At 44.4% G+C, this 16,917-nt stretch overlaps 2 protein-coding genes across 3 annotated transcripts; one reads left to right on the top strand and one right to left on the bottom strand.

The window, feature by feature from the left end:
• Window positions 1-392: 392 nt before the first annotated feature.
• micu3b (mitochondrial calcium uptake family, member 3b) lies at window positions 393-13,332 on the bottom strand. 2 transcript variants are annotated; one of them, XM_029164774.3, is made up of 15 exons: window positions 12,940-13,332; window positions 11,278-11,425; window positions 10,054-10,085; window positions 9,668-9,746; window positions 7,562-7,609; window positions 7,377-7,459; window positions 7,227-7,298; window positions 6,276-6,314; window positions 4,845-4,940; window positions 4,192-4,280; window positions 3,922-4,093; window positions 2,972-3,080; window positions 2,643-2,800; window positions 2,079-2,147; window positions 393-1,206 (listed from the first exon to the last, which is right to left on the bottom strand). In XM_029164774.3, exons 1-14 carry the CDS (start codon window positions 13,189-13,191, stop codon window positions 2,079-2,081), a joined length of 1,446 nt encoding a protein of 481 aa, XP_029020607.1. In that variant the 5' UTR covers window positions 13,192-13,332; the 3' UTR covers window positions 393-1,206. The 2 variants fall into 2 exon arrangements, with proteins under 2 accessions (XP_029020607.1, XP_029020608.1); XM_029164775.3 differs by lacking the exon at window positions 4,845-4,940 and having other exon boundaries at window positions 12,940-13,330.
• A 469-nt stretch (window positions 13,333-13,801) lies between these two features.
• Window positions 13,802-16,001, top strand: fgf20b (fibroblast growth factor 20b). The gene is made up of 3 exons (XM_029164778.3): window positions 13,802-14,315; window positions 14,573-14,676; window positions 14,854-16,001. Exons 1-3 carry the CDS (start codon window positions 14,027-14,029, stop codon window positions 15,097-15,099), a joined length of 639 nt encoding a protein of 212 aa, XP_029020611.1. The 5' UTR covers window positions 13,802-14,026; the 3' UTR covers window positions 15,100-16,001.
• The last annotated feature ends 916 nt before the right edge of the window (window positions 16,002-16,917 follow it).

Below are 16,917 nucleotides of genomic sequence, written 5' to 3'. Positions count from 1 at the left end.
GTTTCCTTCAGACTTCAGGGATGTCTTGCTTCAAACAGCCTTTTGTCTTAGTTTAGGAAGCGCAGGATCGGAGTGTGAGACTGCAAATGATTAACCTTCTGAATTAATCATTGAGATAAAAACTCCCTGATTAGAGTCCTGCATACCCGCACAGCCCGCTGATTAATTCTGTCAATGATTTGCTTTCAGGTGGAGTAAAACAGTGAATGTATTCAGCTGTGGCCCTGCCGTAGGTCGGCTGAAGTTTAAAAGCGAGGCTGTGTCGCGGTGCTCAGGTCACATATTATGAGCTGATGTGTGAAAACAGTGAGCATAAGTTGCAACTACAAGCACATTTCAGCATGCGTGTTCCTGCGAGTTTGACGGAAGAAGCAGAAAATAAGCACGACTCCAACGGTTTTGCCTTCTATTTATTGCACTGCGCGATTTTAAATGCACCTGTGCTGTAACATGAGTGTAACAGTCAGAGCCTACTTTAACAGAATGATACAGTACATGGCAAATTTCTAAAGCTGGTAGCTTAATAACTGATGCAAATCTGTAAACAGAACATAAATACATTAGCCTGGTTAATAGTAAGATGTGGAGACCTCCACCCATCGTAAACATGGGCCTGCAGGGACGCTTGAGTTCATTCACTCCCCATTAAAAACCAACACTCATTTAAGCTGAATGTCTAAACAGGGAACAAACATATGGCTTCGAGATCCTGCATATTTAGTCATAAAGAGGTCACCCCTGCCAGTGGCATGGTAACAGCACCTCTGTTTACCAGCCCAGAAATGATTAACGCTGGGATCTGCCCGCAGCTAGAGACAGGGAAGAGCCACCGACTCGAGGGATCCTGGAGGGTTTTACCTGCAGCGCTATGGGAGAGCGATCTGTACATGAGGGACTGAAGCCTGAGTGGCGGTGCCGCTATACAGCACCAGGCTTAGAGGAATTAGTTCAAATATATACACAGTAGTAATGTAATACTTTTGGACCTTTCAATAAACAGAAAAATCAAATATTTTGAAAGATGAATCAATACAGTCTGACATCATTAAGCAGAGAGGATTATCTTTTTACAGTAGGTTCATCCTGTTTGTGTTACATCCTGTTTATTTCTAAGACTTTAAACACATTTTACCAATGTGCTGCAACATGCAATAACCCCTTTAGTTCATCCAGCCTGTAGGTTGGCAGTGGTGCAGGGATGTCCACCTGGTGACAACAGAAGAAGTTCAAAACCACTTTAGATTCATGACTAATGTGAAATATAATCATGTGTATTATGAAATACATACATGCAGAGCCAATAAAATGCCTGCTCCTCCTAATCAAAACAGTCATGGAGCACGAGCACGCAAATCTTTTGCAAGTTTGCAGAAATAGCTCTGGGTCCTCTGCAGTGAACACAGCTGTAGGTTTTCAGCAGACCAATCCACATGTGAGCTTTAAACAAGCACCAAACGCAGCAGCGCCTACAAACATCCAGAACATCTGAAGCTTTTACGGATATGAGGGAGCTGCCAGAGCGCGTATGATCACATATGCCAAATAAAGTATAGCTGCAGCAGGTGCGGGAGAATTAACACACTTCAAAATTCAAACCACTGTGGCAACATATTCTCAAGTTATAGAAGACAATTAGATGAGGGCTGAAAAACAAATATAAATTTAACTCTTAATAAAACATTGTCTCTTTATGTGGCACTGCTAATAAAAAAAAAACCTACAGACGAGGTTCTTTCCTGGTTTTTATGGAGGCAGATTAGCAAGTCCAGAGTGGTGCATTTCCTTTGAAACATTTATACGCCTTTAATCTGCGCTGCTTACTGATCACGTATGCAGACTTAAGCTGGTATCTGGTGGCAGTTGATCAGGCGTTAATATTACAGTGTAACTCAATGCTTCAGGCCAGGAGAGTGTGGGCCCCAAAAACACATGTGAAAAGACTGACTATATGCTGCAGCAGTGTCCCTGGAGCCTCAGCTGCAGGTACGCTATTACAGGCTTATGCTTCGTGTGTGTGTGTGTGTGTGTGTGTGTGTGTGTGTGTGTGTGTGTGTGTGCGTGTGTGTGTCCACAGGTACCTATCTGCCTGAAAGTTCCTTTCTCATGCAGGACTTGAAAGAGGTGAACTTTTCCTCCACTCTGACACCCTGGGACGAAGACATAGAAGGCATGAACCAGACGTATGAGCAATATTATGAAGTTCCACTAGATGGCAGTAGACGTTCAAAAAATCTCGTTAAAGTCTGTTAAGGTGAGATTTGTTTTTGTAATAAAAAAGAGAGCGTAATTGAGACTGACGTTATAAAGGTATTGAAGGCATTACCTAAGGGAAGAACAAAGTCAAGTACATCTTAATTAAAGTGTGTTTAAACTGAATGTGTCGTAATTGTGTTGTTAAATTGCTCAAAAATGCCTAACTAAGTAGTAAACCTATCATTTTAAATCTGACCTAATTTTGCTTCCAGGAGTCAGGTTTTAATCCAACATTCCTACACTGCCAGGTTACACATTAAGAAGCAGTGGGCAAAGACTGATGCTGCTGCTGCTTTCGCTCACAACGCTCTATGAAGCTGATGAGGGAGGACAGTGGGCAGAGCGAGCGTCACTATCAGTGTTACTGACTTCGTCCCAATGAGTCTCACCCCTTCGCCGCGGTGCAGCCGGTCCTTCATAACGCCAATGAACTCTTTGTGGCTCAGTTTATCGTCGCGGTCCTCATCAAAGATCTTGAAGATGGTGTTGACCAAGTGTCGGGTCAGCTTGATGCCCGTCGCCACATAGACTGCACGAGTAAACTCCTCTGAGGGGAGAGATAAAAAGGTAATCAGGCGAGAAGAGAGAAATAAAGAGGGTGCATCTTATCATGGGTTTGGGAACAACACTGACAGTGAACTAACAAAGCACATTTAGGGATTAAACACAACCACCTATGACTGCTGCAAGATCAATGCTAGAGCTTAAAGTGAAAGACCTTGTCCAATGGAGCGATTGGCAAAGTTGTACATCTGCATCGCAATTTTAAAATCCTCCAAGTTGTTCAGGAACTGGAAGAAGGAGCGAAATTCCTCAAATGTGATTCCCTGCAAAAAGGGAGCAGCAATGAATGATGCTTTTATTCTAGGGAGATGCGTGTGTAACAATAAAGTGCCACAAATATCTGCATATGGCAACACATCAGCTACAGAAAGTGCTACCATTCACACAGTTCATAATCTTCCTTCTTTCAGCCTTAGGGAAGTCCTTCCATGCGTGTGTGTGGGGACCTTGGAGTCATCAAACAGATAACACACCCCAAACAGACTAAGTATACACTCCTGCATTTACGCCGTGCGGTATGGACACGCTGAGCTGTCAGCGGTGGGGGGGGGGGGGGGGGTCTGTGGGGGTTGTGGCTTTTGAGAAAAGGTCAGGCCGTGTGCAGATTTTTCTAAAGCAGATTAACCTGATACTTGAATAAACAAAAACAAAAGTGATGAATCCCCAAACATCTCAGGCTTGGCTGGTGACTCAAACACTGAGCCCATTGATGTCAACCCAACCGTCCCACAGCTACTCGCCGCTCGTCCCGGAGTGGGCCCCGCCGAACAGCCAACACACGCAGCCTAACAAATGAAGTAATGACTAATCTGTGACGCATTGCTGTTTTAACACGGTGAGGGCCATAAAATATCTCTTAGCCCAGTGAGGATACCCACTTGATTATCAATGGGGATCTAGCAACAAGCTACTCGAGGCGGCTGAGGAGCTGCTGGCATCTTTTGATGCGGGTCAACAAATTAATGCTCACGTGAGGATGCTTCACTCAGCAGCTGATTCACACAAACCACATGAATTCAATGCTACACACTATTTCCTTCACAGTAGTTAAGGTATAGCTTTCTCAACATGTATGATAATATCAGATATTTGGTATGAGTCTACCTTTTCATCCGGCATGCTGTGGCGCACGTTCTCCAAGTATCCGCTCACATCGTCCACATTGGTGTAGCGGAGAAGAATCTGGGCGAAGTCTTCCTCACTGATGGTGGGCATGCCCTTGGAGTAGGAGAGGAACTCGATCTCAAGCACTTCCGTCTGCAGGTTGTCCATGAACCTGGAGGAGTAAAACCAACAGTAGCTGCTGACAGGAAACAGCACCATGTACATGATCCATGTTCCACAGAGAACGTTACTGTATTGACTACAACTTACTTGTAAAAATCTTCAAATTTTAGTTCAGCTTTGCCTTTTTTCCCAAAGAAATGCACCAGCAGCGTTGTTTCTGTCTTGTCGTCCACATGCTAGCAGAGGGAACAGAGGCTCTGTTATCACACAGCTTTAAACGTCCACCTGGGATCACTTTTATAAAGGCAACATACTGGAGGTGCAGCGAGCCACTAGGTAAAACTGGCACATGTCTCACATGAGTATCTGCTCTGTCTCACACAGGACAAACAGGCACAGTAACACATTAACAACGCCGTTTATTTAAGCGTGCTGAAGCCACAGGTAAAGATGCCAGTTACTGTAATAGCCATACCCGCATTCAGCTACTGAATAATAGCTCCCAGTTAATGGTTAATTTTCACTGCAGCTGAAACCAAACAGAGTGTGATTTCTGTGCGACATAAACATGAGACATGCGTCGGTTTCTTTACGCATGCTGCACCACTGGTGGCAGATGCTGCTTCAGTGAGAGGACACCACAGGTTCACCAGCCTGTAGTGCAAGTGTCCTCTCACTGAGAATGAGAATGAGCAATTCCTACAAAATAAAATAAAGACTATGATTCAATCTAGCAGGGTGTGTTTTGTACAGATGTATTATTAATGAAGGAAGGAGCATCTTAATGAGGGCTGCACTACCTCCGTGAGCTCAGAAAACAGAACTTGACTTGTGCCACGTCTGAGAACATCCCACATGCCTCGTGTCTCCACATGCTGCCCGTCTTTTCTCAGAACCTGCGGTAGCAGTTGGAAGCACAGCGGTTAGACGACTGGATGCATCTGGCGCATGTTGACTGCAACAAACTCTGACGGACAGTTATGTGGGCGGGACATGCGTCCAAAGTGAAGCAGGCAGAGACAGAGCTGACGGCGGCGTATCTGAGAGGCCCATCAACCCTGACGTGACATGAGCCGGGTCTGCAGTGGTGCATGCAGCCTCTTGGCAGGCCGCTGGGCCGGCGCAGATAACACGTGTCCAAAGCATGCAGGGTGTGTGACCTGCCAACACATCCATGCCGCTTTAACTATGTAACTGAGCCTTTCTAATGCATCATCATTTGACGCTAAGCTGCAATCCGCATTAGTGTGGTGGAATAAAATCCCATTTTAAACATTTTAAACTTTAGTCTTTGATAGAACAATTTGCTGGTATTTGTATTTGGTAATTTGTAGCACATTCCAGTCTCATCCATAATCTTGTGTCAGTGAGTTTTTTTTCAACCCACTGTATATTTGCTTCAGTCTAGATGCCTCTTGTGTCTCGACATCACCTCATGTTCGCTGTGCGTTCTTAGGTATGGCGTGCCTCATTCAGAATATTTATTTATCTTGTTCATTTTTTCATGTCTCAAGCCTGCAGGGAATGCGAGACGGCGAATGAAGGAGTGCTTCCTCTTTGCCTCATTGCCTTTTAAACAGAGGGAAATTTACAACATGATCCTGCTGCTAATTTACGCAAGAACCCTTTAATGTGCTGCGCTTCTCCCGTGCCTTGTGAAAAGGTGCTGGTACACTTGTAATTAGAATATGCTGAGGGGGAAAGCCCAACCACAGGACTGGAAACATGCTGTTGTGTGACTGTGAATAGATTTGACTCTTGAACTTCAAGACATCTACAATAAGGCACGAGGTATCAAAACAAAAGCAACACACCCAATGGCAACGTTTTCAGACAGTGCTCTGAAAAGACAAGTCTGTTGTATGTGTGCGCTGAGTGCTTCCTCTCTGTGCTACTAGTCCTCTCTGACTGGCATCTTCATGGTCAAACCCCCCTCAAAAGGTAACCTGAGTCCAAATACCACTCCTCAAGAAACTGTAAAAATAAAACATGGGGGTCTGGGAGAAAAGGTTGTCAGTCAGGTAGAGTGTGGTGAAGAGGAATCTCTAGTCCCATGGTGACAAACAGCAAGTACATAAATCATCTGCACTTCACATGCGCACACACACATATACATGAAGAGTATGGATGGTGTGAGCCTGTGTGTTTTGTATAATGAGTCATGATGCTAAACATTCCAAGGTTAAATACATGCCACAAGCACAACTATAGACACTGGCAATATTACATACAGTGCTCTGGGACGTCCGCTGACCGTAGAGCTGCAAGCTCTGAAATGCAAAAGACAGAAAGTGTATCAGAGGAGAAGATGATTTAAAATAGCAGAAATTAGTTTGTTACCTATAAATTCATTTCTAATTAAAAAGAGGTTTGTACATGACCTTACCGGTGATCCAAGCTTTCATTTTTCTATTCTAGGCTTTCTTTGTCTTTCTTCAAAGCACAATTATATTCCCCAATCTAGAGTGCCCACTCTAATGATCTTTTTGATCGTCATGCGGGCATCAGATTAATTTAAGACTGTTCAGAGATGCTAACGTTGGGCCCAGTGAGCTTCTCCATGTTTTGTTTGTGAGATAAGACCTCAAAGAGTCACTCTTATCACTCTTTTCAGCTCTGCCTGTTTACATCCACCTGCATGCAGCGTAAGACAGCCTGAAAAAGATGAAAGCCTTGGGCATGTTTTACCACGTATGACTGAACCGCTGCAGAGCAGAAGTCCACTGTATTCGGTTATGGTTCCAAAATCCTGGTTTCAAAGTTACTCAGGCTATATTTACTGTCCTTTTTTGGCTAATAGTTGCAAATGGTAATTGCAACTTTTACATATTATCTTATTCATTTGATATGTGCAATGTTTGCTTTCTTTTGGCTCAGATTTTGGTCTCCACCATCTCCAGGATTAGCGGCACATAATTTATTTTGCTAACCAGATAGATGGAGCCATGTATTTGGCAATAGGTGCTGCAGTATATAACAGGGTTCAACATCGTCAAATTTTGTCTGTTGTTTGTGTATAGCTAGCTAGCAAGGCTGACGAGAACCAGAACGATAAGCTAAAATAGGCTAAAGGCCGATGTAAAACCCCTGGATGTTAACTCCTGTACATTAAGCATGGACACTGAATCCATTATAAATATAAAACAAGCAGTCCTAAATTGTGTAAAGGTAAAAGGCCTCACCTGCAGGTAAAGTCTTTGTGAATCTTCTGTGGTTTCTTTTCTATCCTTTTTCTTACGAAAAATTTCTTCCAGCTGCAACGATAATGCAGAACGTAATGTAAATGAGTAAGAGCTTTACACAATACTGTACATAAAATGCAAGCATCTTACCACTAAGAATTCCCTTTTGTCCACCATTTCATTTCCATCAGCGTCAAACATGTTAAAGGCAATCCTGAAGCCTGCATGGGGCTCTGAAGTCAAACACAAGTGACATAACTTTAACAGACACTAAAGTCTCTCAGTAGTTTCAAAGGTTCATAACATTTAGTACTTTTGTAAACATGTATACTTGCTTGTTAAAATGCACAACAGGAAGAGATACTCTGTGTAACTGATGACGCCTGCAAAAAAAAGAGATGTGTCAGGCTGAGATACAAAAACCCAAATGTTCTACCTTTGCCAGACAACAAAGAATCAAAAAGCATTAGCCAGTAAGCTTAACATGTTTACCAATCCTCAAAGTCATGCTGCTGAGATGAATAAGCCACCCAAAGAAACAGTGCACGCCTTCAGACAAGAGTAATCTTCTCATGCTCACTGATAACATCTTAAAAGGTGCCTTTTACTTCATGCTTGGTGTTCCCGTCACACAAACACAGGCTTTACAACGGAGCTGACCTATGTGGACATCAACCCAAACAAATTTAAGGCCTACGGCTTCTGATCGTGTTTGGGTAACAAGGTGTAATACATTCTCAAGTGATCTGTCACTGATTGAGAATGGACGATTCAGGTTCTCTGTCGCGTCCTTCAGCTCCCTTTGTTAGGTGACACAGAGAAGGGAAGAGTAAGTGTCAGGAGACAACCCAGGAGGCTTCTCCCCTTCGACTCTGAAAGCATTCCCAAGCTTTTGTTTGCTCACGAAGATAGAGAATCAAGCACAGATAGTTCTGGGTGACTGCTCTGGGTGTAATGGGAAAAGAACTAGGGTACAAGGTTTGCTACAGGGGGACATGTCCACAAAGAACGACACTTGGGGGACAAAGACAAGGATGTAAGATCTACTCAGTGTTACATTTCACCAAGAAGGTGGAACTGCGTTGCTAATACAATGGCGTCAAGACCAGTGAGCAACAAGACAAACTAAGGTGTGAAAACTTCATTAGAGATGCGTGCCACTGGACAAGGCTCCATCTTCTCACTCAGATTTCTCTGTTTGGCAGGTATGGCTCTACAATGACAACAGATCTCTAGCTTCAAAGCCTTTTAAAGCTTAAATGGGTTGAGGAAAAGAGAAAAAAACTTTAAGATTCCAGCCATGTCTCACCAAAACCACACACCTTCGTTCCTGGAGGCAGACCCCCCCCTCTCCTCCTCCTTCCTGCAGCTCAGCTTCTGAGCTCAAGTAGATGTTGTTAGACAATACAAAGAATTCCACAGAAACACTTCATACAGAGTGGCAGTCCCAGAGATGTAATCCAATGCCATTCTTAGGCTTCATAATGTCCATGGTGATCAGGGGGGTGGCCAGTGGGACATGTCTCGACATAGCTGGGTTCAAACAGCTCCCTCATTCTCTGAAGCAACGCTTTGTTCACAGATCAATCCAGTCCTTTTTTCCCTGACAAAGCCGCAACGTTTAACAGCAGGATTAAAAGCCCCAAATCCCAGCATTGGCACTTAGCTAAAGCAACAGAGAGGAGGGCAGAACACTGAGATCTGATGCTCCACTGGCTCCTCCGACCTACTAAGAGGGAAGCATGTAGGTCCAGGTGGGAAAATGAAAAACATTTTTCCTCACACTGACAACTTTATTTTCTGTTAAAACACTTTCATGTAGGTGCAGATATTAGGGCGTCAGTGTAGGTGAATGTTTGATTGTAAAGTCCTGAACCACGACCTGCTGCTTCTTCCCTAAATTAATTAGAACTTACTGACCAAAAATTCTCCAGTGTAGTGAGTCAGGCAAAATGATAAGAATTTCAACTGAAATTATATGGATTATTGTGGATGAAATGTTGATGCTGATAATTCAAGAAAGCAGTGAATGCGGTTAAAAGGCACAGTTTGAAATCATTTCAGTTCATTGCTGGTGTAACTTTCATGCTTCAAAACGCTCAACTAAAAATCAAACGTGCAAAATTGTATTAAGGCAATATATGGATCATAAATAAGGAAACAAGTAATTTATCATTTACATGGTTTAAAAAAACTTGAAAATGTATTTTTTACTAGAAACAAAACTGGATTACCAGCAAAGGTTACCTAGAAACAAACCTAGAACATTTACTGGCCTGATGGAGAGATAAGATAGCTTTTATATTGCACACTTTCTGCTCCACATAATACGAGGTTGACATGTACAATGAAGGGCCTTTTATACGACACCTAAAAATACACATACTGTGGAATTATTCATTCAAGAGATTTGTGTGTAGTTTATCCAGTGGGCTCTTTACCTCGTTCACGAAGATTTCTAAACAAATTGGATGATCCTTTCCAAACAGGTGGGGTATCAGCCAGCATCTTGTCTAACTCCTAAGAGAATAGAATAGAAAATCCCAAATCACTCATTCATATCCAACTCCTAGCTGCTCAGAGTGCCATGCAGTGGTTGTTGGTATTAGAGTAATTACAGAGGTTTTACAGGGATAAAAAGGAGATTCTGATCAAGGCCAAAGAAGTGAATGCATGGAACTTTTGCTTTACTGTAAATAAACATTTCTTTAGATAAAGTAGATAAAGTTAGAGCATCACAAAATCTAATTAAACAGCTTTTGTGTGTATATCTTATATTGTATATCAGACGTACTGCAATACTTAATGCTTTAACAGCATACCTCACCTTTTTTGTCACTGCCTTCCATGCTCTTCTGCCTAAAAATAAATAGCATATATTGACATTTCATATGTAAAAATTGGCACCTGAAATGTTTGTATACTTTAATATTAAACGTTACATTTGAATGAAGAATGTGGCTCTGCAACATAAACCATGTATCTGCATGAACACATTCCAATAGCCAATAAAAGAGAAGATAAGATGAATTACATCATAAAAACACCTGCTCTGGAAATTACACTCATATCAGTGACAATAACCCTTTACTGACACATTTTAAAGCCTGAGACCAAAGCTGGGATTATGACTGCCGTGCGATGGCTTTCTCCGCACCGAAGGGAGGAATATCAGCGCTGTAGTCGTGTATTGATGCTTTTTAATGGCCGTTTCTCACATGAATAATTTACATGGCAGCACTTAAAGGGTCGACTCACTAATAGCCTGAATGGCAATAACTCCAGACTTTGTGCAGTTTGTTGTCTATAAAATTAAACGATCGGTGTTGCATGAGATTCGTGTCCAAGGCTTTCTGTAACATCCACAGGAAGGATAAAACACGTCTCTTTACAGCCACAATATAATCATAAAACTCTATGATCACTCTTTTGCAACATTAGCAAATGGAGAATAATGACAAGGGGGTACTATTACATCGTCCCTTCTTGTTTACCTTCCTCATTATGAGATCAGCAAAGTGGTGTCCATACCACACACCTTAAGTCATAATTAATCAGAATGCCTTATCATTACATTTATGACACCCGCACCACGTTGTTTGGTCTCTCTGCCAGTTTGTTGCCACATAAATGAGCCATAAAACAGGGGTCGCTGATAAAGATACGCATCTTTATGCAGGTGTTATGACTGAAGCACTTCAAGCTGCAACTCATTGTCCGCTGGCACTTCAGCAGCCCTCAACACCAAGTAGTGTTCCATGAAACCGTGGCTTTTTCCCGTCTTAAGTAATTACATCATTAAGGAGTAAGCATTTATCTGATGACTGGATGGGAGTGTAATTAAGCAAAAGGCTGCTGTATGCAGCTCGTTGCTCCAGCGGGGCTGCAAAAACTCAGCAGGCAGCAAATCTTATGCGTGCAGTGCATTTTATAAATATGACGTGATGGATTAGCAAAATGTAACAATTTGTCTGCTACCAATTAACTAATAAGCACTAGGATGTAGCAGAACAAATGCTGAATCTTGGGAGGGTAAAAGCAGTGCACTCACTCTTGGGTTCATTCAGAGTCACAGATTCGATGAAGTTGAGTGGAGTCATGTAGAGCTGACCCTCAAACTCCACTGAGCTGAAGAGACGGAACCTGTTTTCATAGGAGGACATGTACACATCTCCATGATCCAGACCGTAGGTGCTGACCTGTGAATGCACATACACACACGCAATTATAAAATATGGCAAATCATATGAAAGAAGCCTTTCCTGTCTCACACACATGGGACAGTAAGGAGCTCTATTAAGTAATGGTGTGTTATTTCGGCTTTATTTTTCATCTCTGTGCTCCAGATAATATCCCTACAACTGTTCAAACCCAGCTAGATCAGAGGCTGAAGTGCTGCAGACAGAGTAGATCTCTCTGTCATGTGGCCCAGTGCCAGGTCCACTGGGCACACGGCAAACACCCAGGGAATGTGTGCCCCCCTTCGCTTAACCATTAACCCCCCCCCAACCACCCCCACCTCTCATCAAATGTCAGCCCCTCCGCCAAGCGCCAGCATCCAGTTTCCTGTGTCGCTGGATTCCTGCTGTCTGTAGACACCAGGGACGTTAACCTCGCTTCTACCACAGACAGCAACAACCAGGAATGTTCTATAGCTGAACGTGTGCGCGCCACAACTAATTGGCACATTTGTTTACATCTTCGGTGATCTGTGAAAATTTTGACAACATTGTCAACACAAATCTGACCTAAAGAGACTCTAAATTGCTGACACTGATAGGATGAAAAACAGGAGATGGAAAATTTGACTAGGACATGTGACACACAGCAAAAAAACTGGAACATAAATAGTAAGTAGTGAAATATTAAGCAAATGTTTTTAAACAAGGTCCAAAACAACAAGACAAGACATTCCTTTTTAGAGTCATCTTTCCTGCTGTCCAGAGGAGCAGATATACATTTTATTGCTGATAAATCTACTGAGTAGTAGATTAGTAGATGTTCCTAAAATTCCCAGCAGATATTTTCAAATACGGTCTTTTGTACTTTCTCTCTGAACATGCAGCATCAGTTTTAAACACCTTTTTAACACATTTTACTTTTGTAGTAAAATAGCCTGATTGATTCTCAAAAATTTATTTCTAAGGGAAGTACTTGTACCTTGTAGTTACACCTTAGAATAACAGTTTGACGTGGTACATTTACTTTAAGTGGTATCTTTTAGGAAAATAATTTTGAGTAATTCAACTAAGTGCTACTTCTGCCAACTAAAAGTAATAATAATTGCTTGTCTTTTGTATCTGACATGTTTTTTATAATTTCACTAAGCACATAAACATCTACAAACATCGATTCAGCTCGATTCTAAGATGCTAAGTATCGATTACTGAATTCAAAAACTACTAATGCAAGCATCCCAGTACGATTGTCAACATTTGATCACGTGATCAAAGACGGCTATGATGCTTTTGTTATTTCAGCACTAAAGGTCGCGGACAGCTCCTGACGGCGACGTCACATTATTGTGGTCTCGCGTGCACGGCAAAGGACGAAGGATCAGGCTAATTAATGGAGACGCGGATGTTTACGACAGACAATATTGACTATAAAGTGGAATGGCAGCGTTCTGACGACCGTATGCGTCTCCGTCAGACCGAGTGTGGCCTCAAGGTTGTCACCAAAGACCTGGTGCCTGACAAGTGCCCCGCCGTACCTTATCTGTGGCGGAAACTGACGGCAACGCCAGGTGCAACAGTCGAGCCTCGACGCGGCTTTTCGGTCCGGAGCGCCCGCTCGCACACGAGCGGTAATACGCTGCTCCGACCGCGGCGGTGACACACGCTCCCGCGGCGAAGACTTTGAGCGCCGTCGTCGCAGTTGAAGGGGTCCGCTGCGTCCGCGAGGTAAACGTCCCTGCTCCGGAGCCGCGGGCTAACGAACGCACGAGCCTGCGCAGGGCAGCCATGGCTGTTTACGCTGAGCTGTCGTAAACGGTGGCACGCGCCGAGCAGCCGCGGAGCTGCTCGCGCTCATGCTGCTACACTCCGAGCTCGCGAGAAACGCCGTGGGTATTTCAAGTCGCTCTGGGATTAATGAGTGACATCAGTCAGATTCGAGAAAATGTTACAAATTTCAATAAAAACACTTTAAATCATTTTATGTGTGTTCTTTATGCATTTTGCAATTCACGTGGTGCGTCTTCAATGTTTAGTTGTCGTGTTTGTCTTAATTAGATTTGCATTAAAGTTCTGGACATGTTAAATCCCAGCCCATTATCAACTCTCGCCCTCTCGTATTTTACGCCCTGGGAGACGGAAAAAAATCGCTGCCAGGGCGCGTCTGAGCCGTGACGGCCCCGCCCACTACTAGTCCTGTGGTTTTGCACCTGCCTCGCCACCCCTGCCACTTTGTGCGCAAAACCTCCAGCGGCGGCTTCACCTGCGCCGCAGCGCGTATTCAGCCCGCACTGCTGAGTCCACGTCTGCCGCGTCACCTCCACGGCTCAGCCCGAGCATCAGCGTCCGCCGTGGACAGGTATGCAACACGAGGGCCGTCTGAGCAGCGACCGCAGCCCGGCTCCACCTGATGAAAGACGCAGCGGTGAAAGCGGACGCGTCGGTGCCTCCGGCGGAGGATCTGTGTTGAGCGTCTCACGCGCGCCCGCGACCTCTTACCCCACGGGGACGTGCGCTAAGTAACGGAGGCGGTGGCCGTGAACATGCGTTAAGTGACAGCGGCGGACAGGTAGCCGACTACTAAGAGACCTCCCCGCTGAACTTTACCCGCTGAGCTTTGACGCGATGGCCGCCGCTGCGTCTCTGGGGGAAGTTGGAGGCGTCGTGCACGGCATCGAAGGCGTCGCGCACGTCGGCTCCCATTTCCTGCTGCCCCCGCTGGGGGACGGTCCGACGCTGCTGAGGGAGCACCTCGTGCCGCCCGGGGACAGGCTCTCGCGGCCCGCCGCGGCGGATTTAACGCACCTCAAAGGGATTCTCAGGAGGAGACAGCTGTACTGCAGGACGGGCTTCCACCTGGAAATACTTCCAGACGGCGCCGTGCAAGGGACGAGGAAAGATCACAGTCGATTTGGTAAAAACCCGAAAGCTTCTTTATGTTTGATTTGGTAGCGGACAGGAGAACGGGTCGTTTTTACTGTGATCAGCTGCAAGGATAAGGGTTGGTGAAGTCATGCTGTCATTATTCTGTTCATTATAATTTGGAGTCTAATAATTAGGTCTGTGCGAACCCTCACTCTGTGACTGTGCATCTGGGTTTTGAGCTTTCTCGAACTGATTCATTCTTCTTGGTTAAAGTCTGAAAAGAACGACTGTGTTATTCTTCCCCAGGTATTTTGGAATTCATAAGCCTTGCTGTTGGGTTGATAAGCATTAGAGGAGTGGACAGTGGACTTTATCTGGGGATGAACAATAAAGGGGAGCTGTATGGCTCTGTAAGTATCATCGTTGCCTATACGTTTTGACCAAATAACTATATTAGATGGTTTAATGTGAGCTTTATAAACTGTAATATATTTAATGAATGGAAAGAGATAAATGAAGAAAAATCTGCATCATGTGATTTTCTATTTCTGCATCTTAAGTGAATGTGTTGCTTCCTTTGTTTCCAGGACAAGCTCACAGCTGAGTGTGTCTTCAGGGAGCAGTTTGAGGAGAACTGGTACAACACATACTCCTCCAACCTGTACAAACACGGAGACAAAGGGACGCATTATTTTGTGGCGTTAAATAAAGACGGGACGCCAAGGGACGGGACTAAATCCAGGCGGCACCAGAAGTTTACTCACTTCTTGCCCAGGCCCGTGGACCCTGAGCGGGTCCCAGAGCTGTACAGGGACATCCTGGGGCACAGCTGAGAGCCGGAGGCCGGGCGGAGGTGGGGAATAGCTGCTAAAGCCCTGGAAGGCAGGGAGCAGAGAAGAGGAAGAGGGGACGCACGCAGTGTTGGAGGCCGGCGGACAGCGAGCCCGACCGGCAGGGATAAAGGAACCTGGGCCTCCTGTAGGAATGCACGGGCCGTCTCTCAGCAGCCTGGAAGACAGGCTAGAATGTCTGCACGCTCAACATGAGGGGGTCATTTGTTTCAGAGGCCGGACGACCCTAAACAGTACCTGTGTGGAATAGGAGATGAATGGGAAACGGAGCTGAATGATCATCTCCTCTGTCATCGCTCGGACAGAGACGTCAGCTGGAGCCCGTGGGAATCCGTCGCGATGGAAGACACTCGTGTGTGTGTGTGTGTGTGTGTGTGTGCGTTTGGGCGCTAAGTCACAGAGCCGCAGTTTGATCAGAAGGACTTTGAAGGAATCGTCTTTTATTTTTCATACCTGTGTCTAGACCTGTTGGAAAAGAGAAACGTGTAACAATTTATTTATTCATTTTAGATGCATATATTTATGTTATATATTTATTTATTGGAGAATATATTTTTACAGTTAGATTCATGTAATATAGAACGGCCACTAGAAATTGTATCAGTTATATAAAGACTGAGACACTGTATTGTTATGACTTTTATTCTGAAGAAATCTTCAGATGCTTTTTTAGTGTGACCAAACCTATAAAACACATCGGTGTAACCTGGAACAGATGCCCATATCTGACACGCATTTTGTTTCAATAAGGCAACTGTGAATCTGAAATCTGAAAAAAATATATATTTGTCTTCTTGAATATACCTAAACTACTGTTACACGTTATAAGCAGAATCCGCTGCCATTAGACTGACTATACAAATAATAAATGGCTCAAAATGTGATCACAATGCTTCATTTTGTCGTCAGAGAAATCCCAAGTTGAACTTTTACTGGACCAATGCATAAACCCCAGTGTTTTTTTGTTTACCTTGGTCCTGCAGAGTTTAAACATATAAACCTGCTTACGAGATCAATGTTGTCCCTTTTTATGGACGCCATTATGCCAGGGCACCGGTCGTAGGCCTGCATAAAACTTCAAAGCATCCGTCCGGAGCAAAGGGGCTGCACAACAATGCGATCGGAGCCAAATAAACTCTGACCTTTGGCTCAGGTCACGCAGCTTTATCGGCTGTATAAAACTGGAGGTCAGACGAGAATGATTAAGTGACCCCGTGCTGACAGCTTGAGGGCTGCAGACCTGCTGCACTGGCTGGAAGTTAACCTGGGAGGACATCTTCAGTGGTTTCCTTCTGTTTGTCTATATCTCTGGTTTCATTTTTTTTAACTGTAACCAAATCTAGGTTACACTTGGGCTGAAGTAATGAAACGGCTGAATTTGTGAGTTATTTTTAAAAAGCTACTATCTCATATCTGTGCACAGCTTCTGCCACGGTTGGGAGCAGATCCGTGTTTAAGCTTGAAAGCTCAGCGTGTGTGTGTGTGTGTGTGAGTGTGCGTGTGCGTGTGTGTGTGCGTGTGTGTGTGTGTGTGTGTGCGTGTGCGTGTGCGTGTGCGTGTGCGTGTGAGCTAGTGGGGGGTGTCTCGATACGGGGAGTCAACTCTGCTGCCAACTCTTCCATCCACAGCGCGGTACTCTGGGACTTTCCCACATCCTGAACATCAACGCACTTCTGTGCAGCAGTGACAGCAGCCCAGCGAGCGTTAGAGCCCGTGTGCATGTGGACATCCCCCATCCACAGAGCAAACACATGCCAGCGTATTGCAACACGAACCAGGATTCTCGGGCTTATTGTTGGA

Source organism: Betta splendens, chromosome 10 (genome assembly GCF_900634795.4).
Source record: "Betta splendens chromosome 10, fBetSpl5.4, whole genome shotgun sequence".
NCBI lineage: Eukaryota > Metazoa > Chordata > Actinopteri > Anabantiformes > Osphronemidae > Betta > Betta splendens.
The sequence above is the reverse complement of the archived record's forward strand: the minus strand, read 5'-3'. Positions and strand labels throughout refer to the sequence as shown.